The 21,204-nt window shown below is 43.6% G+C and overlaps 1 protein-coding gene across 2 annotated transcripts in view; it reads left to right on the top strand.

The window, feature by feature from the left end:
• The window catches only part of LOC131188317 (calcium/calmodulin-dependent protein kinase type IV-like), an 81,675-nt gene extending 61,493 nt beyond the window's left edge, over nucleotides 1-20,182 (top strand). The window contains exons 5-10 of one of the 2 annotated variants that reach the window (XM_058163521.1): nucleotides 1,924-2,014; nucleotides 4,666-4,740; nucleotides 6,712-6,787; nucleotides 10,673-10,799; nucleotides 12,439-12,591; nucleotides 19,245-20,182. In XM_058163521.1, coding sequence (XP_058019504.1) covers nucleotides 1,924-2,014; nucleotides 4,666-4,740; nucleotides 6,712-6,787; nucleotides 10,673-10,799; nucleotides 12,439-12,591; nucleotides 19,245-19,541 — 819 coding nt within the window. In that variant the 3' untranslated portion in view covers nucleotides 19,542-20,182. The remainder of the gene's footprint in view (nucleotides 1-1,923; nucleotides 2,015-4,665; nucleotides 4,741-6,711; nucleotides 6,788-10,672; nucleotides 10,800-12,438; nucleotides 12,592-19,244) is intronic. The other variant, XM_058163519.1, reaches the window with a different exon arrangement.
• The last annotated feature ends 1,022 nt before the right edge of the window (nucleotides 20,183-21,204 follow it).

Genomic DNA, 21,204 nt, shown 5'->3' with positions numbered 1-21,204 from the left:
CTTGAGTTACACAATTCATTTAGTGACTGTTCAAAGTTACAACGGCACTGAAAAAAATGACTTATGACCATTTTTCAAAATTACAATCTTTGTAGCATCCCCATGGTCACCTAACCAAAATTCAGATGTTTGGCAACTGGTTCATACTTATGACCATTGCTGTGTCCCGGGATCATGTGATCCCCTTTTGCGACCTTCTGACAAGCAAAGTCAGTGTGGAAGCCAGATTCACTTAACAACCATGAACAACTAACTTATCAACTGCAGGGATTCACTTAACAACCGTGGCAAGAAAGATCGTATCACGGGACAGAACTCACTTAACAAATGTCTCAGTTAACAACATTAAATTTGGGCTCAGCTGTGGTCATATGTCGGGGGCTACCTGTATCTGTAACACCTTGTCAGTTTACATTGGAATGCTACTACAAATAGCCCTTGACTTATGATGATTCATTTAGCAACCATTCAAAATTATGATGGTGCTGAAAAAACTCTTATGACCGATTTTCATACTTCGTGACCGTTGCAGCATCCCTGATCAAAATTTGGGTGCATGGCAACTGACATCCATTTATGATGGCTGCAGTGGCCTAAGGTCACATGATGGCCATTTGCGACCTTCCCAGAGGCTCCTGAGAAGATCAGTCAATGGGGGAAACTGGATTCATTTAATGACCGTGACAAAAAAAAGGATAGTAAAATTGAACAACAGCCACATTGTTTAGTGACAGAAGTTCTGATCCCAATTGTGGTCATAAGTTGAGGTCTGCCTGTATGACTATAGGTAGTCCTTAACTTACATCCACAATTGAGCTCAACATTTCTGTCGTTAAATGAGACATTTGTTTCGGGTGCGCTTCAAGGTTTTGGTAACTATCTTCAAAGCGCTCCATGGCATAGGGCCGGGTTATCTACGGGACCGTCTGCTGCCACCGATTGCCTCCCACCGACCCGTGCGCTCTCACAGGGAAGGACTTCTTAGGGTGCCGTCAGCCAGGCAGTGTCGACTGGTGACACCCAGGGGGAGGGCCTTTTCTGTGGGGGCTCCCACCCTCTGGAACAAACTTTCCCCAGGTCTTCGTCAACTTTCTGACTTTCGAACCTTTCGCCGCAAGTTTAAAACACATCTATTTATTTGCGCAGGACTGGACTAGAATTTTAAATTTTAAATTTGGTTTTAACAGGGTTTTATTATTTTTATTGCAATTTTTAATATTCGGCCTTATTTAATAAGTTTTTTAAATTGGTGTTTTATTTTCTATTTGTATGTATGTTTTTATTAGGCTGTAAACCGCCCTGAGTCCCTCGGGAGATAGGGCGGTATAAAAATGTGATTAAATAAATAAATAAATAAATGAATGAATTTTGCCCCATTTTAAAATCTTTTTTTACCTCAGTTGTTAAGTGATCCACTGCAATTGATAAGTTAGTAACTCAGTTGTCAAGTGAATTTGGCTTCCCCATTGACTTTGCTTGTCAGTAGGTCTCAAAAGGGGTTCACATGATCCTGGGATACTGCGACCGTCATAAATAGGAACCAGTTGTCAAGCATCTGAATTTTGATCACATGTTCATGGAGATGCTGCAAAGGTTGTAACAGTGAAAAGAGGTCACAAGTTACTTTTTTGAGTGCCGTTGTAACTTTGCACATTCACTTTTGTAAATTGAGGACTACCTATACGTGATGTTTTAAGTGGCGGTACAAAAATGCCACAAGTTGGAAAAATTTGAAACACAATCAAAATACCACCTAAAGTTACTGTGTCATTTGAGGTGGCTAATAACTTGATTAAATACATTAAATAAATAAGAAATAATTCATTGGCTTGTGTCAGATGGAATCCTTTTTGACAGCATATAGAGGTAAAGGACTTTTTATTACAGAAATGTTGCGTGATTTTTTGTCTTTGTCTCTTTTAGTATCTGCATTCAAATGGAGTTGTCCACCGTGACCTCAAACCAGAAAACCTTCTCTACGCAGATCTCTCCCCCGATGCTCCTCTCAAAATTGGTATGTGTGGGATGAAGTAAACAGAAAATATTTTATAATGACATTCTTTTAACAGACTAATGGTGGGTGAGGGGTATCCATTGTTCACAAATATCCCCTAGGTGGAAAAATGCACTATTATGGCAATTAACATCAATTGTGTTTTGCAGGTGTTGCAAATTATGTCCTTTGCGTCAATTCACGTCATTTGACGTAAACTGATACAAAGGATATAAATCATCAATAGAAATTTGATCCGAAGCGAGAAAAAAAAAGAATTTATGATACATTTACATGGTTTGCATTATAATGTCATTATGCAGCTTACACAAATGGCAGGAGTTTGAATTTAACAGACTTTTGGGAGAAATGGGTGTTCTTTCCATCAGATAATACCTTAAATTATGGATTGACTAACTTAACAGCACAATTCATTTATTTGCTGTTCGAAGTTACATCACTGAAAAAGTGACTTATGATCGTTTTTCACACTTACAACCATTACGGCATCCCCGGATCATGTGGTCAAAATTCAGATGCCAAGCATGCTGATATTTATGACGGTTGCAGTGTCCCAGGGTCATGTGATCACATTTGTAACCTTCTGGCAAGCAAAGTTAGTGGGGAAGGCAGATTCACTTAACAACCATGTTACTAATTTAACAAGTGCAGTGATTCACTTAACAACTGTGGCAAGAAAAGTCATAAAATGGAGTAAAACTCACTGAACAAATGTCTCACTCAGCAAGAGACATCTGGGGCTCAATGGCGGTCGTAAGTCAAGGATTACCTGTATTAGAATTACTGTTTTAACAATATTTTCTGCTCTAAGCAGAATGACACAGCATTCTTTCCTTACAAATAAATTTGTCTTATTACTATAGTCCATAATAAGAATATCAGTAACATTCTGCATGATTCTGTTAATTACTACGGTATAATTTTAATATACAGGAGTAATTATTCTAGCCAGGACCAGGGGGCCAAATCCCAATTGAATATTAAGGGGTGGGAGATGGCTTAAAAATCAATTGATCTAAAATTCATCCCACAAAGAATGCATATCTATGGAGTCTTTGGTGCTCTCTAAGTTTGGTTTTCTTGAAGACGTTTCATTACTCAACTAGGTAACACCATCAGCACTAATGATGTTACCTAGTTGGGTAATGTAACATCTTCAGGAAAACAATTAAGCTCAGAAAACATGAAAGAGAAAGCACCAAGGATTCCTTAACTGAATCCTGAACTACGAATATTATCTTCTTATTTGGTTGGCTTTCTTCTTCTTATTATTATTATTATTTATTCGATTTTTATACCGCCCTTCTCCCGAAGGACTCAGGGCGGTGTACAGCCAGGGTAAAACAAACGGTACAATATACAATTAAAATACAGATTAAAAAACTTATTATATAGTTGGCCTAAAAACTTTAAAATATGTAAAACTAAAAAACCCCTTAAAATTAATAATAAAAATTAAAACCAATAAAATTTAAGCCAGCCCGGCGCGAATAAATAGATGTGTTTTCAATTTGCGGCGGAAGGTCCGAAGGTCAGGTATTTGGCGTAAACCCGGGGGAAGTTCGTTCCAGAGGGTGGGAGCCCCCACAGAGCTCCCACCTCTGTGCTGGTTATATATATATAAGTCCATTATATATGCTGATAATGTTACCTAGTCATTCACTGGATAATGAACTACAAAAAACATCAACTAAGCTAAGAGAACACCAAGGAGTCCACAGTTCAATCCTGAGCTACTGATAAGGTAGTCCTTGACTTATGACCCCAATTGGGATCCAGAATCTCTGTTCCTCAGCAAGGAGATTTAGTTAGTTGCATTTGATTTTTTTATGACTTTTTCCCCACGGTTGTTAAGCGAACCACTGAAGTTGTTAAATGAATCCCATGTTCATTAAGCGAATCTGGCTTTGCACATTGGCTTCCCTTGTTGGAAGCCCCCTGGGAAGTTTGCAAATGATGACCATATGATCTCGGGACGCTGCAACCAGAGTAAATATATGCTGGTTGCCAAGCACTCAAACTGGATGCTATGGCACTTATAAGTCCAGTTGTAAATCACTTTTTTCAGTGCTCTTCAACATCCAAGTGAACAGAGATTAACACCGATTAACATCAGAGAACAATCAAGAACAAGACTGTAACCTTGTTGTATGCTTAAAATTTCTATTGATTGTTTCCTAGTATGATTCGATTGCTTATTTGTACCCTATGACTATCATTAAATGTTGTACCTTATGATTCTTGACGAATGTATCTTTTCTTTTATGTACACCGAGAGCGTATGCACCAAGAAAAATTCCTTGTGTGTCCAATCACACTTGGCCAATAAAATTCTATTCTATTCTATTCTATTCTATTCTATGAAATAAACAGGATCCCAATCAAGGAACTGCCAAACAAGCTAACAGTAAACAGCCCAGCCAAAGAACCTCCAGCACCACTCCCACCAACCCTGACTGGGCGAGCCACTAGATTATAAAATGAGAGCAAACCCCACCCCCTACAATCACTGATGATGTTCCCTAGATATTGGTAATGAAACGTCTGTAAGAAAACAACCAAGCTCAGACAGCACCAAGGATCACACCGTTTTAACTCTAAGCTACAAATATTCTCTTTCACACACAACGATCTCTGTTTTTTTCCCCCAGGTGATTTCGGTTTATCTAAAATTGTGGATGAGCAAGATACAATGAAAACCGTATGTGGCACACCAGGATACTGTGGTGAGTATGTGATGGAGAGCAACTTTATCCAGGTTAAGGAGGTAACGGGTGCAAGAGAAAGGGAAGCTCATTCATTACTCTAAGTAGAAAGCTTTAGAAGCAACTATGCTCTTTAAGAAAATATCTTTTGCAGGAGTACTATATCTGGGGTATGAAAATCCAGATGTCGACACTAGATGCCAGCAAAATGTTAGACTTTCTTTCTCTTTACTGCTTCCTAGTGGTCATGTGAAGATTTGCAACTCAGTTCTGATTCTTTTTTTCAGTTTACCAGCCAGTGTTATTCCACCTAAAACAGGGGTGAAAATGCTCCCGGTTCGGACTGGATCGGCCGATCCGGTAGCGATGGCGGCAGGTGGTTTGGAAAACGGGTAGCAAAAGTCCCTCCCCTCCCCCATGCCCACCCAATCACCCGTTTGCCCGTTTGCCGCTTCTTTCCGTCTCACTCGCTTTTACAAAAATGCTTTAAAAAAATTAAAAAGAAAAAAGGCTCTGACGATCGCACGCCACAGCTGATCACCCCCTCCCCGCACGCGCTGTTCTACTTACCTTCCTTTCCATGCCTCCTTTTGGTGTGTACTGCGTGTGTGCGCATCTCGCATTTGGTGCGTAGTGTGCATGCGCACATGCAGCATGCTTTTGGCGCGCAGAGTGCATGCGCAGCCATTGAACCGGTAGTAAACCGGTTCAGATTTCATCACTGCCCTAAAACCTGTTTCTTGCTACTGTTCCCAAACAAGTATGTAAACTGTACATGATAGAAAGTGTCATCTGATTCAGACATTATTTTATTCTATAAAGCAGTGTTTCTCAACCCCAGCAATCTTAAGAATGGCTGGACTTCAAGTTCCAGAACTCCCCAGGCAACTTGTTGAATTCTGGGAGTTGAAGTCCATCCGTCTTAAAATTGCTGAGATTGAGAAACATTGCTATAAAGTATTTCATGTTATCTCTTGTTGCCTTTTTAACCCTGGGCCATACTTAATAATTGTTTTTTTCAAATTTTCCCCTAGAGGAAAGCCTGTTTATCATTTTAAAAATTAAATCAAACCTTCCCCACCCCCCCAGAGGTCCTCCGGAGGTCGAAAACAGGCCCGTTTGCCAACTTCCGGTGGGACCGGAAGGCCTGTTTTTTGCTGTCCTCACCCTCCAGGGCCTCTCTAGGAGTCTGGGAAGGGCGAAAACATCCTTCCCCACCCCTGGCGCTCCTCCAGAGGCCAGAAACTGCCCATTTGCTAAACTTCCAGTTGGACCCTGAAGGCTGGGGACAGCAAAAAACGAGCCTTCCGGTCCCACCGGAAGTTGGCAAATGGGCCATTTTTGGCCTCCGGAGGACCTCTGAGCGGGGGAAGCCGTTTTTGCCCTCCCCAGACTCCTAGAGAGGTTCTGGAGTCAGGTGAGAGAGAAAAATGGGCCTTCCCCACGCCCCCACCCCCCAAGGCCCTCCGGAGGCAGGAAACAGTGTGTTTCCCTTCTTCTGGTGGGCCCAGAAGGCCCAAAAATCAGTATGCATGCGCCGGAGCTGAGTTTGTGTGCCCACTGATATGGAAACACGTGCCACCTGTGGCACGCGTGCTATAGGTTCACCATCACGGACCTATCCTGACTCAAATAAAAAAGCTTTTGGGCAGATAATTTGGGCTACGGGTATGTTTAGGCTTTTACCCATTCTGTTTCAAAGGGCCACCAGGGAAGAATGGGCAAATAATAACATGCCACTTCTTCTCCTTCCCCATGAGTTTGCAAAAGTGGAAGTGATACCAAGTGTCAGGTTGGAAAACAGCCAAGAAAATTGCCCATCACCCGTGAAGGAGTGTGAGTTTTCACCGTTCATGCTTAGGGGAATGAGCAGGGAAGAGAGTCATAGCAGGAGAAGGGGGTGGGGGTTGGAAATGGAAGCCAAGATATGTCTGCCAACTGTTCTCTCTCTTTCTCGATTCTGTCTTTTGTTTATTTTTCAAATGTCTTCAGCACCCGAAATTCTCCATGGCTCACCATATGGCCCTGAAGTGGATATGTGGTCTGTAGGCGTCATAACATACATTTTGTGAGTAATGCTAAAATACTTTGACACAAAACTCCTGTCGCTGTGATTTGCTCACTCACACTGTTCCTTTCAAGCATGGGCCAGCAAACAAGCATGGTGTGAAATATGCCTCTTCTTATTCTGGTGTTTTTTTTTTTCTTGGAGGAGGGGGTGATTCTCACCCACACATAATTTCTGCTGTTCGCTGCTTTCAACTTAAAAATAAATTAGATCCTTTCAGCCACCATCTCTTTACCTCCCACTCTCTCTTGTTTATTTCTCTCTCCGAATAAAATCGAAATTTTTCTGACTTCCCCCACGCACACAGACATACAGACACATAAACACACACTGACAGACATGCTGTTTTTTTTTTTTAATTTGCTTTCGGTGTATTATTTTTAAAAAATGGAATAGGCAAAAATATAAGAATGTCAAGAGGGGGCTTGTTTCAGATCTGGTTAAAAAACACCCTTTCCTGTTTTTGTCCACAAAGCTTCAAAAAGTGTACAAGTAATCCTTAGCTTACAACCAGGGGTGGGATTCAGCCGGTTTGGACTAGTTCGGGCGAACCGGAGGCTAATTTTACATCAGTAGTTGCGAGGACTGGCTGGCCCCGCCCACCCTGCCCCTCCCCTCCCAGGAGTCTCCACGTGGGCCCTTTTGGATGCCAGGTAAGTGCAGCGTCCACACGGAGGCTCTGGAAGGGTGAAAAATGGGCCTCCTGGAAGTTCCGGAAGTCCGGAAATGGGCCCGTTTCCTGCCTCCGGAGGGCCTCTGGAGCCTGGGAGAGGCCGTTTTTGCCCTCCCGGAGGCTTGAAGAAAGCTTCTGGAGTTTGGGGAGGGCGAAAATGCCCCCCGCCTGCTGTGGTGCAAGAGGCCGAGTAAACCACGCCCACCATGGCCACGCCCACCCAGCAACCAGACAGAGAACTCCTTGCTAAAATTTTTGAGTCCCATCCCTGCTTCCAACCATTTGTTTAGTGACCATTTAAAGTTACAACAGCGCTGGGGGAAAAAAGTGATTTATGACACATTGCAGCATCCCCACAATCATTTGATCAAAATTCAGGCGCTTGGCAACTGACATGTACTTCTGACGGTTGCAGTGTCCCCGAGTCAGTGTGATCTCCATTTGTAACCTTTCCAACCTGGCTTCTGACCAGCGAAGTCAAGATTCACTGAACCGCCGCATGATTCACTTAACAATTGGAGTGATTCACTTAACAATTGTGGCCAAAAAAAAAAAAAAGGTTGTAAAATGGAGCACGACTCACTTAGCCCCTGCCTTGCTGAGCAACAGAAACATTGGGCCCCATTGTGGTCATAAATCGAGGACTAGCTAACTATACACGCTCTCTTCCCTTAAGCTGCCCTGCACAAAAGCAAATATGGACAGCACCACCTGCTGGCAGATTGGCAATACGATTTTCTGCCGTACTGTTTTTGCCAGCAGAAAGACTGATGAACAGCCCAGAGGCCATGGAGAACCTCCTCACATCGTAACTGCTGCATGAGGCTAATAAATCTGTTGCTAACAGGTTTCTAGTTAAAGTGTTGTTGTTTTTTAACCTATAAAACTGTAGCTGGCTCGGTACTGAGATGCCCTAAGGGTCACCTCCTTCAGCAAAGAATCGATAGCCTAATAAGAACATTTCCGGAAAAATGCTTTGTAGTTCTCCAATATCATGAAGTTAGGGGCGCTGAGGCCAGCAGGGAATGTTTCTCGCTAATGAGAAGCTAGATTAACCTCAACCTCATTTCAGGAGCATATTAAATGAGAGCTCTTCCAGAAGTCTTTAAAAATGTAGTTTGATGGAAGGAACACCCTATCTGTGTTGATGTTAATGGGAGTTATGATTTTTAACTTCTGTAATTAGATTATCAATAAATAAATAAATGGGGTGGGGTGGCTCAGTGGCTAAGACGCTGAGCTTGTCAATCGAAAGGTCGGCAGTTCAGCGGTTCGAATCCCTAGTGCTGCGTAATGGGGTGAGCTCCCATTACTTGTCCCAGCTTCTGCCAACCGAGCAGGTCGAAAGCACGTAAAAAATGCAAGTAGAAAAATAGGGACCACCTTTGGTGGGAAGGGAACAGCGTTCCGTGCGCCTTTGGCATTTAGTCATGCCGGCCACATGACCATGGAGACGTCTTCGGACAGCGCTAGCTCTTTGGCTTTGAAACGGAGATGTGCACTGCCCCCTAGAGTCAGGAATAACTAGCACATATGTGCAAGGGGAACCTTTACCTTGACCTTAATTCGATAATCGTGGATAACTCATCTGCCTATATTTTGACTTCTACTTTGCTGAGAGTTGTTTAATCACAGTGGCATAGGCCCAAAATGCAAACAAACCCTTAACACCGTAAGGTAGTCCTCATTTAGTGACTGTTTGAAGTTGCAATGGCACTGAAAAGAGTGACTTATGACCATTCTTCAGGGTTATGACCTTTGTGGTGTCCCCATGGTTGCGTGATCAAAATTCAGATGCTTGGCAGCTTTTTCCCACTTATGACCGTTGCTGTGTCCCAAGGTCATGTGACATTTCCCCCTCCCCTTTTGCAATCTTCTGGCCAGCAAAGCCAATGGGGAAGACAGGTTCATTTAACAAACGGATTACTAATTTATCAGCTGCAGTGATTCACCTAACAACCAAGGCAAAACTCACTTAATAAATGTCTCGCTTCACAACAGAAATGTTGGGTTCAATTGTGGTCATAAGTTGAGGACTACCTGTATATGAATGCTAAAAAGAGTTTTAGTTTTACTTTGCAACATAAGTGCAGGCCCGACAGTGCCTCAGGGATGAGGTGGGAGAAGGAAGCAGTGAACAGGAAAGCTACAGAGGCCACAGTAGTGGCCATAATTGTGGAAACCTTTTGGGAAAAGTATATTTTTGATGACTAATAAGACCACTTTTCTTTTTGGAGTTTCAAGATAATCATATTTTACTACTGGAATGGCCTGGGAATAGTCCAGACCTTAACTCAATTGAAAATCTATGGAGCCAACTAAAGAAACTTCTTAGTCAAAAGTGACCTAGCAATAAAACCCAGTTAATAGAAGCCATCATTCTATCTTGGTTTCACATTATAACAGCTGCAGATCTGAAAGACTTGGTTCACTCCATGGGAAGACGTTGTAAGGCCGTAATTCATGCTAAAGGTTAGCCAACTATTAACTGACATGGTGATAATTTTTGTATATCTCCTTTTTTTCTACGTCTTTCACTTTTCTTCTTTATACTGTGACTGCTATTCTAATAGCAAATCCTACATAAACGTTATTACATTACATTCTTGATTAAATTATCTTTCCATTTCCAGGTGGCAGTGTCCATATTTGCTGTGTGCAGGGCAGATGTATAATTTTTATGGTACTACTCCCAAAAAAGTGGTATTATTAGCTAGTTTTAAAAAATACACTTTTCCCAAAAGGTTTCCACAGTTTTTGCCACTACTATAATTAAGCACTCCCACATTGATTGATTAATTGAATTAGTTTCAAGGCTGCCTGACTCAGTAACAACTCAGTGTGAGTAACAAATAAAAAGCAAAAGAAAATGAAATACAGCAAGAAGGGGGGGGGGGAAGGAAGATAGCTAAACCCTCAGGTAACCAACTTCAGGTAATCCTCGATTTATGACCATGAATGAGGCCAGTGGTCACCAGGAGCCTTTGAGTTCTAGTCCTATTCTAGGCATGAAAGCCAGCTGGCCAATCATTTTCTCTCAACCTGACGTACCTCGCAGGGTGGTTGTTGTGGAGAAAATAGGAGGAGGAAGGTGCGTTGGATATGTTCGCCACCTTAAGTTATTCGTAAAAATAATAAAGGCGGGATATACATAAATAAATCAAATCCCCAAATTAATAGGCATTTGTTTCTTCCATTGTTTTTTTTTCTAGGCTGTGTGGCTTTGAGCCCTTCTTTGACCCAAGAGGAGATCAGTACATGTACAGCCGAATCCTAAATTGTGACTATGAGTTTGTCTCCCCTTGGTGGGATGAAGTCTCCCTCAATGCTAAGGATCTGGTGAGTTCCTGTAGTTTGAGCACTGCCCTGGTGGATGATTGGCCCCTGTCTGCATCTGCTTGTTCTAGCATGCATTAAGGAGTCCTGGTGGCACAGTGGTTAAAGCGCAGTATTGCAGGCTAACTCTGCCCACAACCTGGAGTTCGATCAGGTTGCCTCGACCTTCCAACTTTCCGAAGCCAGTAAAATGAGGACCCTGATTGTTGGAGGCATTATGAAAATAATGCTCTACATCAGGGGTGGGGAACTATGGCCCTTTTATGACTTGTGGACTTCAACTCCCAGAATCCCTGAGCCAGCCATGCTGTTGAAGCCCACAAGTCATAAAGGAGTCATAGTTCCCCATCTCTGCTCTACATAGTAAACCGCCCAGTGATGTAATATATGGGGTTGGGGTGAAATGCTCCAGATTCTGACTGGATCTCGCGATCCAGTAGCGATCATGGCCGGTGGTTTGCTCCGCCCACCCCCACCCCCCACGGGTGTCATTACTTCCTGGTTTTAACCAGGAAATAATGTGTTTTTTACCTTCTGCTATTGCTATGAAAGGTTGAACTCATGTTCTTCAGGCACCACAATCATCATCCTGCAAATGAAAGTATCAGACTCCTTTTCCATTCTTCTGTAGAGATATGCTTGGATCTCAGTGGGGTTGGAGAGAACAGTGGGACACTAGTTCCATGTGGGGTCCTTGGTGCTTTTTGAGCTTGGTTGTTTTGTTGCCGACATTTCATTACCCAACTAATCAACCTCTTCAGGGCTAGACGAGAAGGGAGTGGAGTTTGCCTTTCTAGCCCTGATGATGTTACCTAGTTTGATAATGAGATGTCTGCAAGAAAACAACCAAGTTCAGAGAGCATGAAAGACCCCAACTCAGAATTCAACTCTGAGCTACACATATTCCCTTCTATTGGTACAAGTGCCTTGACTGTTGTGAAAAAGACACTTTCCTAGTCAATCCACTCTGCTAGGGCAAAATCAAATGGTCTCCAAATATCAACTGTGTTCCTAGCTTCCAAAACCGGATCATTTTTGCCCCAATATTCTAAGAGAGAAACCTTGGACTGGACAGCAAGGCCGCCATTTTGACTTTTTCAACATCCTCCCCCCCCCACTCCCCGGCCAGACACCCTCAGTTATTTATTTATTAAATTTCTATGCCATCCCTTTCGTTAGTGAAGTGGGAAGCCCGCAAAGTGATAAAAAGATCAATATCAAAACAATTTAAGCAGAAAAGGCTCTGTTCCTGGACCCTGCCCGCTGGAATTCCTTGACAGAAGGGTCCTGTAGCAAATCTCTTTTGCTGGAGCAAGTGGGACAGGCCAGTCCTATGGGGTGAGATCAGTGGTGGGATTCAGCCAGTTCGCACCATTTTGGGAGAACCAGTTGTTAACTTTCTGAGCAGTTTGGCAAACTGGTTGTTGGAAGAAATCATTAGGACAGAGAACTGGTTGTTAAATGACTTGAATCCCACCACTGGGTGAGATGGTTTCTTAGGCCCATGCCATAAAGGCTATTTACATCCATTATTAGTTGTTAAATTTATTTGCCGCCTCTCTCACAGTGGGGCTACTCTAGGTAGATCCCACATGATATGACACTGGAGTGGTCGCAGTAGATCTGTCTCTGGCCTTTGTAGGTGCAAAAGCTGATTGTCCTGGATCCCCAGAAGAGGCTAACAGTTCATCAAGCCCTAGAGCACCCTTGGGTGACTGGCAAAGCTGCTAAGTTTGCTCACATGGACAGCACCCAGAAGAAACTGCAGGAGTTTAATGCAAGGAGGAAATTAAAGGTAAGATTCTGAGGATCCTGCGCTCCAACCTGGGGTCCCACACGGGGGCTGGGAACTAGGGGCCCAAGCTCAGTGGCAGAGGCTCAGAATCCAGGTGCAAGGCAAGTCACCCAAAAGCATAGGATCGGTGCCTATGGAGGAAGGTCAAAATCCGGTACAGGTTGACCTTGACTTATAAACATTGGGTCAAAGTTATGATGGACCTACTTTGGGATATTTATTGTACAATCCAAATTCAAGGTTCTGACAATGACACACACACACACACACACACACACACACACACACACACACACACACGTGGTCACGTGGTCACAATTTCAGATCTTTGGCAACATGACCACATTTGCTGCGAGTTGCAGCATCTTGCGGTCATGTGACTTGCTTTTTATGGCAGTTTTGCCATAAGCCAGCACCTGCTTTCAACAAAACCCTGTGCCTAGCCAACTATTGGTTTGCTTCCCAACCGCTGCATAAAACAAAATCGGGTCAGACACGTGACCGACCCATTTTACAACTGCCCCGACTTAACAATCGTAGAGGAACAGAGTGATGGTTCTTGGTCCTTAATCTTCCCTTTTGCAGGGAGGGTGATTTTTAAACCCAGGGATTATTTTGTCTGAGGTAAATATAGAATGCCTGAAATTTCCCTCTTGTGCAGAAAATCTTAAGTGGGTGATTCTTCTAAGACTTTAAAAGGGAACTTAAAAGGACAGTGATGGCGAAACTTTTCAGGACTGAGTGCCCAAACCAGAATGTGCATGTATGTGCATGCGCCGGAGCACCGGAAACCCGAAGACCAGCTGGCTGGCGCAGACGTACCTTTTGGGGCTGTTTTCGGGCCATTTTTTGAGCCATTTTCGGGTAGTTTTTTGGGTTAAAATTCATTCATTGGCATCCTTCAGTCTCAAAAGACTATGGTATCGTGCTCTGGAAAGAGATCCTAAAACAGCATCTAGTGTGACTAAAAAGGCCAATTCGAGAGTGGCAATCCCTTCCACACTGAGGGCACACTGAGATTGTTCAACTTGGAGGCTAAAGATGCAGCCTGGCCTTCTCCAATTCAAAGAGATATTTGTTTGGCAGGCTGAGGCAAAGACTTTAAATAAATAAATAAAAATAAATAAATAAGGTTCTGACAATGACACACACACATACACACACACACACACACACACACACACACACACACACACACGTGGTCACGTGGTCACAATTTCAGATCTTTGGCAACATGACCACATTTGCTGCGAGTTGCAGCATCTTGCGGTCATGTGACTTGCTTTTTATGGCAGTTTTGCCATAAGCCAGCACCTGCTTTCAACAAAACCCTGCGCCTAGCCAACCATTGGTTTGCTTCCCAACCGCTGCATAAAACATCATAAAATCGGGTCAGTCACGTGACCGACCCATTTTACAACTGCCCCGACTTAACAATCGTAGAGGAACAGAGTGATGGTTCTTGGTCCTTAATCTTCCCTTTTGCAGGGAGGGTGATTTTTAAACCCAGGAATTATTTTGTCTGAGGTAAATATAGAATGCCTGAAATTTCCCTCTTGTGCAGAAAATCTTAAGTGGGTGATTCTTCTAAGACTTTAAAAGGGAACTTAAAAGGACAGTGATGGTGAAACTTTTCAGGACTGAGTGCCCAAACCAGAATGTGCATGTATGTGCATGCGCCAGAGCACCGGAAACCCGAAGACCAGCTGGCTGGCGCAGACGCACCTTTTGGGGCTGTTTTCGGGCCATTTTTTGAGCCATTTTCGGGTAGTTTTTTGGGTTAAAATTCATTCATTGGCATCCTTCAGTCTCAAAAGACTATGGTATCGTGCTCTGGAAAGAGATCCTAAAACAGCATCTAGTGTGACTAAAAAGGCCAATTCGAGAGTGGCAATCCCTTCCACACTGAGGGCACACTGAGATTGTTCAGCTTGGAGGCTAAAGATGCAGCCTGGCCTTCTCTAATTCAAAGAGAAATTTGTTTGGCAGGCTGAGGCAAAGACTTTAAATAAATAAATAAATAAATAAGGTTCTGACAATGACACACACACACACACACACACACACACACACACACACACACACACACGTGGTCACGTGGTCACAATTTCAGATCTTTGGCAACATGACCACATTTGCTGCGAGTTGCAGCATCTTGCGGTCATGTGACTTGCTTTTTATGGCAGTTTTGCCATAAGCCAGCACCTGCTTTCAACAAAACCCTGCGCCTAGCCAACCATTGGTTTGCTTCCCAACCGCTGCATAAAACAAAATCGGGTCAGTCACGTGACCGACCCATTTTACAACTGCCCCGACTTAACAATCGTAGAGGAACAGAGTGATGGTTCTTGGTCCTTAATCTTCCCTTTTGCAGGGAGGGTGATTTTTAAACCCAGGAATTATTTTGTCTGAGGTAAATATAGAATGCCTGAAATTTCCCTCTTGTGCAGAAAATCTTAAGTGGGTGATTCTTCTAAGACTTTAAAAGGGAACTTAAAAGGACAGTGATGGTGAAACTTTTCAGGACTGAGTGCCCAAACCAGAATGTGCATGTATGTGCATGCGCCAGAGCACCGGAAACCCGAAGACCAGCTGGCTGGCGCAGACGCACCTTTTGGGGCTGTTTTCGGGCCATTTTTTGAGCCATTTTCGGGTAGTTTTTTGGGTTAAAATTCATTCATTGGCATCCTTCAGTCTCAAAAGACTATGGTATCGTGCTCTGGAAAGAGATCCTAAAACAGCATCTAGTGTGACTAAAAAGGCCAATTCGAGAGTGGCAATCCCTTCCACACTGAGGGCACACTGAGATTGTTCAACTTGGAGGCTAAAGATGCAGCCTGGCCTTCTCCAATTCAAAGAGAAATTTGTTTGGCAGGCTGAGGCAAAGAGGCAATCCTGAAACCAGCGAAATCTGGGGGCTGGGCAGGGGACAGAATGGGTTGAAAAACAGTCTGAAAAATGGCCTGAAACGGCCTGAAAAACTGCCTGGAAACAGTCTGGAAAATGGCCCGGAAACAGCCTGAAAAACAGTCTGGTTTTTCACCGTTTTCAGCCAGTTTTCTGGCACTCCGGCATCGCAAAGACCAACTGGCCACCGTACATGTGCACGCTGGAAACCAGAAGAGCAGATGGCGACGGCATGCGTGTCCACAGAGAGGGCTTTGCGTGCCACCTCTGGGCCATCGCAGTTTTAGGTTAATGGGAACACCTGCAGCCCATGGCCGGCTTTGGTGGATTGGCTCTCTAGCACCTGAAGCCTTATGCTGCCTGGCAGATGTTTGTAACAGTGATCCAATTACAGCTATTACTTCCCTTTTTCACATTTTTGTTCCATTGGCACTCAGTCACCTGGGTTTAGTATTAGAGAACATGGCGCCGATGAGAATTAATCAATGTAATTAATTAAAATAACTGTATACAAGCGGTCCTCGGTGACCAACAGTAATTAGAACCGGGAACTCCATTGCTAAGCAATCCATTCATAAAGCATGGTATCAGGTTACCATGCCAATTTACAGTGGCAGCAGTTCCGGCAGTCCCAGTGCTGTTGTTAGGTAAATCCCATACAGACCCAGCGTCCCATGGTATGTGACCTTAAGGGAGGAGGGGAAGAGATGCTGTCTAGAAAACAATAGGAGCCAGCAATGTGCAGCAGCTGCCAAAAAAGCCAACACAATTCTGGGCTGCATAAACAGAGGGATAGAATCAAGATCACGTGAAGTGCTAGTACCACTTTATAATGCCTTGGTAAGGCCACACTTGGAATATTGCATCCAGTTTTGGTTGCCACGATGTAAAAAAGATGCTGAGACTCTAGAAAGAGTGCAGAGAAGAGCAACAAAGATGATTAGGGGACTGGAGGCTAAAACATATGAAGAACGGTTGCAGGAACTCAGTATGTCTAGTTTAATGAAAAGAAGGACTAGGGGAGACATGATAGCAGTCTTCCAATATCTCAGGGGCTGCCACAAAGAAGAGGGAGTCAAACTATTCTCCAAAGAGCCTGAAGACAGGACAAGAAGCAATGGATGGAAACTAATCAAGGAGAGAAGCAACCTAGAACTAAGGAGAAATTTCCTGACAGTTAGAACAATTAATAAGTGGAACGACTTGCCTCCAGAAGTTGTAAATGCTCCAACACTGGAAATTTTTAAGAAAATGTTGGATAGCCATTTGTCTGAACTGGTGTAGGGTTTCCTGCCTGGGCAGGGGGTTGGACTAGAAGACCTCCAAGGTCCCTTCCAACTCTGATATTATTATTATTATTATTATTATTATTATTATTATTATTATTATTATTATTATTATTATTATTATTATTATTATTATTATTATTATTATTATAGATAAAAGGGGTGGGAGCCTTCAGTTGCTTAAGGGTCAGAGAAAGAAACTTAGGCAGGATGCCCTAATTGAGCAGGCTGCTAAAAGTGATGGCAGGAGGTTTGTAATTTCAGACCTGCAAGATTTCTTATTTATTTATTTATTTATTTATTTATTTATTTATTTTGTCAAGCATGTCTAAGATAACTGATATAAGTATAAACATGATTATGAATATAGGAAATGGATACGAATAAATGAGGACAGTAGGACAGCGACGGAAGGCACGTTGGTGTGCTTATGCATGCCCCTTACAGACCTCTTAGGAATGGGGTGAGGTCAACAGTAGATAGTCTAAGGCAGTGATGGCTAACCTTTTTGCCATCGCTTGCCAAAAGCAGGGGGAGCACGGGGGGGGGATGTCACGCGCACATGTGTTCAATGTGCCCCGCCCCCTGCGCATACAACCCCCGCTTTTGGCATGCCATTGGCACGGTGGGCCCGTTTTTCGCCCTCCCCAGGCTCCAAGAAAACCTCTGGAGCCTGGGGAGGGCAAAAATGGCCTTCTCCACCCCACCCGGAGGCCCTCCAGAGGCCGGAAACGACCCGTTTCCCAACTTCCAGTGGGCCTGGAAGGCCCGAAAATCAGCTGGCCGGTGCGGGCATGCGCGCTGGAGCTGAGCTACAGCAACGCTCACGTGCCCACAGATATGACTCTGTGTGCCACCTGTGGCACGCGTGCCATAGGTTCACTATCACGGGTCTAAGGTTAAAGTTTTGGGGGTTTGGGGAAGAAACTACAGAGTCAGGTAGTGCATTCCAGGCATTGACCACTCGGTTGCTGAAGTCATATTTTCTGCAGTCGAGTTTAGAGCGGTTTACCTTAAGTATTGTTGTGGTTGAAGCTGAAGTAGTCATTGACAGGTAGGACATTGTAGCAGATGATTTTATGTACTACACTTAGGTCGGACCGAAGGCGGCGTAGTTCTAAGTTGTCTAAGCCCAAAATTTCAAGCCTGGTGGCATAAGGTATTCTGTTGCGAGCGGAGGAGTGGAGGACTCTTCTCGTGAAATATCTCTGGACTCGCTCAATTGCATTAATGTCCGATATGCAGTGCGGGTTCCAGACAAATGAGCTGTATTCGAGAATTGGTCTAGCAAAGGTTTTGTACGCTCTAGTTAGCAGTACAATATTACCAGAGAAGAAGCAATGCAAGATTAGGTTAACAACTCTTAATGCCTTTTTGGCGATGTTGTTCTGGCACCTAGATCATTAGAGTTGAGTACAATGTAACCTTACAATTAAGTAGAATTAGCTCACCTTTTCGGGTCTGTCTTACCTGGAAGGGCTGACATCAATTTTGCAAGTCTGAAAATACAAATTTCCCACCGTCACTTTTAAGTGTTTAGTCCATTAGGATGGGTCCCTCCTAACATTTTTCCTGACCATTAAGCCCCTTCTTGTCTGACCATTCACAAAATGTAAACAACAGAAAATCAGTAAAATCTATTACCAAAAAAAAAAAAAAAAAAGACCATTTCCATCAACCCTTTCTCACAGTCACACAACTACCATTTTCAACTTCCTTTTGGCTTCTCCATTGACTTTGTTTGTCAGAAGCTGGCAGGGAAGGCTGCAAAGGGTGATCACACAACTGTGGGATGCTGCGATGTCATAATTGTGATCCAGTTGCTGAGCGCCCAAATAGTGGGGATGCTACAATGTCCCACAACTAAGGTGGGTCTTATCCCTTATTCAGCACCATCATAACGTTAAATAGCCACTGAATGAATGGACATTAAATCAGGACTGCCTGTGCGGTCCCACATCTCACAGGGCCAATTCTGGGTAGCTAACATAGAATTTAAACTCGGTAAAAACAACCAATATTGTTTATTTCTTTAACTTACATGCTGTTTTTGTTATTTTTTACAAACAACTTAAATATCTAATACTTCTTCTTCCTCTTATTTTCCCCACAACAGCCCTGCGAGGTAGGTTGGGCTGAGAGAGAGTGGCTGGCCCAAAGTCACCCAGCCGGCTTTCATGCCTAAGGTGGGACTAGAACTCACAGTCTCCTGGGAGTTGGCCCAGAGTCCCCCAGCCAGCTTTCATGGTTAAGGCGGGACTAGAACTCACGGTCTCCTGGTTTCTAGCCTGGCACCACTAGACCAAACTACAAATAATAATGAATAATAGAGAAACAGGGCCAGCCAAGGAGGCTTAACAGTCACTGCCAACAACATCTCGTTTACGGCTCCTTTAAAATAATAAACATGTACATTCAAACCAAGGTCACGCTTTGTATTCTCATGTCTAATAATCACAGGCTGCCGTGAAAGCAGTGGTGGCCTCCAGCCGTCTCGGCAACCACAGCCATCACGAGGGATGCAGAAATGAGCGCCATCAGGATGCGACCAAAGAAGAAAGTGCAGCTCCCTCAGCAGAGAGTGGCCTCTTTCTCCAAGAAGAGAACCTTTACAAAGAGAAGAAGATGGAGACCGACACAGAAGAAGCCATGACCATCAACAGCCCTTTAGCCAAGGTCGAGAAGCTCGAAGGTTTCCAGAACGAGAGTCCCGCAACTCCGGTGATGATACTTAACGGTTCCGGCTGCAACACTTAACCCTACGGCATTCCAGCGCATTGCTCTTGTCACCAACTCAAGGGGTATAAAGTCTATCACCACCGCCCAGTAGACAAAATTCTAACAATGTCCATCAAAGACCACCAGCCAGATTGAGAGAACAATTCAGATGGAGGAGGAGGACCGAAATCTAGTTGAAATTATGAGAAAGTGCTACGGGGACATCTTCGACAACCTGGCATCTTCTGCTTAGGTGGGATTCCTGCTCCTATCATCTTTATCCAGGGATGATGGGAACTATGATCCAATTTTTTTGAGAGAGCACCAGACTAGGGATGGCACTAAGGATAGGCAGCTCTGGGCTGAAGAGCTGGTTGTCTTGTTTTGCAGAGAAATCCATGCTCTTTAATATCCTTTCTGTCTGTCTGTGTGTGCGTGTGTTTGTATGCGTCTTTGTACACAAAAGCATTTTATATATATATATATATATATATATATATATATATATATATTTGTTTTCTGAGGTTTTCGCGGGTGTTTGTATGTAGGTCTTTGGTTGTTCGGGTTTTCTCCCGTGTAAAATTGGAAGTGTCTTGGCGACGTTTCGACGAAGTGTGTGATTGCAACTGTTTCTTCCTTTTTAACTGCTACTTCCTTTTTAACCCCCACTAGCAGTTAAAAAGGAAGAAACAGCTGCAATCACACATTGCTCCCAGAAGCACGAAGCTGAAGCCTGAAGATGACGAATGAGACTTTGTCGAAACGTCGCCAAGACACTTCCAATTTTACGCGGGAGAAAACCCGAATAACCAAAGACCTATATATATATATATATATTTGTTTTCTGAGGTTTTCACGGGTGTTTGTATATAGGTCTTTGGTTGTTCGGGTTTTCTCCCGTGTAAAATTGGAAGTGTCTTGGCGACGTTTCGACGAAGTCTCATTCGTCATCTTCAGGCTTCAGCTTCGTGTTTCTGGGAGCAATGTGTGATCGCAGCTGTTTCTTCCTTTTAACTGCTAGTGGGGGTTTGAACTGATTGGGTGGGAGCTTGGCTGTGCTCTGATTGGATGGGGGTTTTTCTGTGCTCTGATTGGCTGGGGGTGTGTCCTGTGTTGGTGGGGGCTTGGTTGTGCTCAGTCTAATCTGTGCTCTCACAAACGTACTAACATCCAATGGATTCCAGAGAAATAAGATTACCAAACTAATCCAAAAAGAACCCCCCACTAAAACCCAAGACAGAGAGCAAGAAAATGGCACAGCCCTCCTCCCATATATAAAAGGCACCACAGACAGAATCAGCAAGATCCTCCACAAACATAACATCAAGACAGCATTCTGCACAAACCAAAAAATATCCACCATCCTAAGAAACCCCAAAGACAAAATTGAGTTAGAAAATCAAGGAGTATATGAAATCCCATGCACCGCCTGCCCCACCACATACATTGGACAAACCAACAGAAGAATAAGTGCACGCATTGAAGAACACAAGAACTCATTCAAAAAAGAGGAACCAACTTCTTCCCTGGTCCAACACTTTAAAGTCACAGGACACGATATTGACTTTAAAAAGACCAGAACTATCGCCAAAACTGAACACTTTAACAACAGAATAATCAGAGAAGCCATCGAGATAGAAAAACGCCCACACAGCATGAACAAACGAGATGATACCTCCGCCTACCAGCCATTTGGAAACCT

The sequence above is a fragment of the Ahaetulla prasina genome, chromosome 1 (genome assembly GCF_028640845.1).
Source record: "Ahaetulla prasina isolate Xishuangbanna chromosome 1, ASM2864084v1, whole genome shotgun sequence".
Taxonomy (NCBI): domain Eukaryota; kingdom Metazoa; phylum Chordata; class Lepidosauria; order Squamata; family Colubridae; genus Ahaetulla; species Ahaetulla prasina.
Note: the sequence above shows the minus strand (reverse complement) of the source record. Positions and strands in the feature narration are given on the sequence as shown.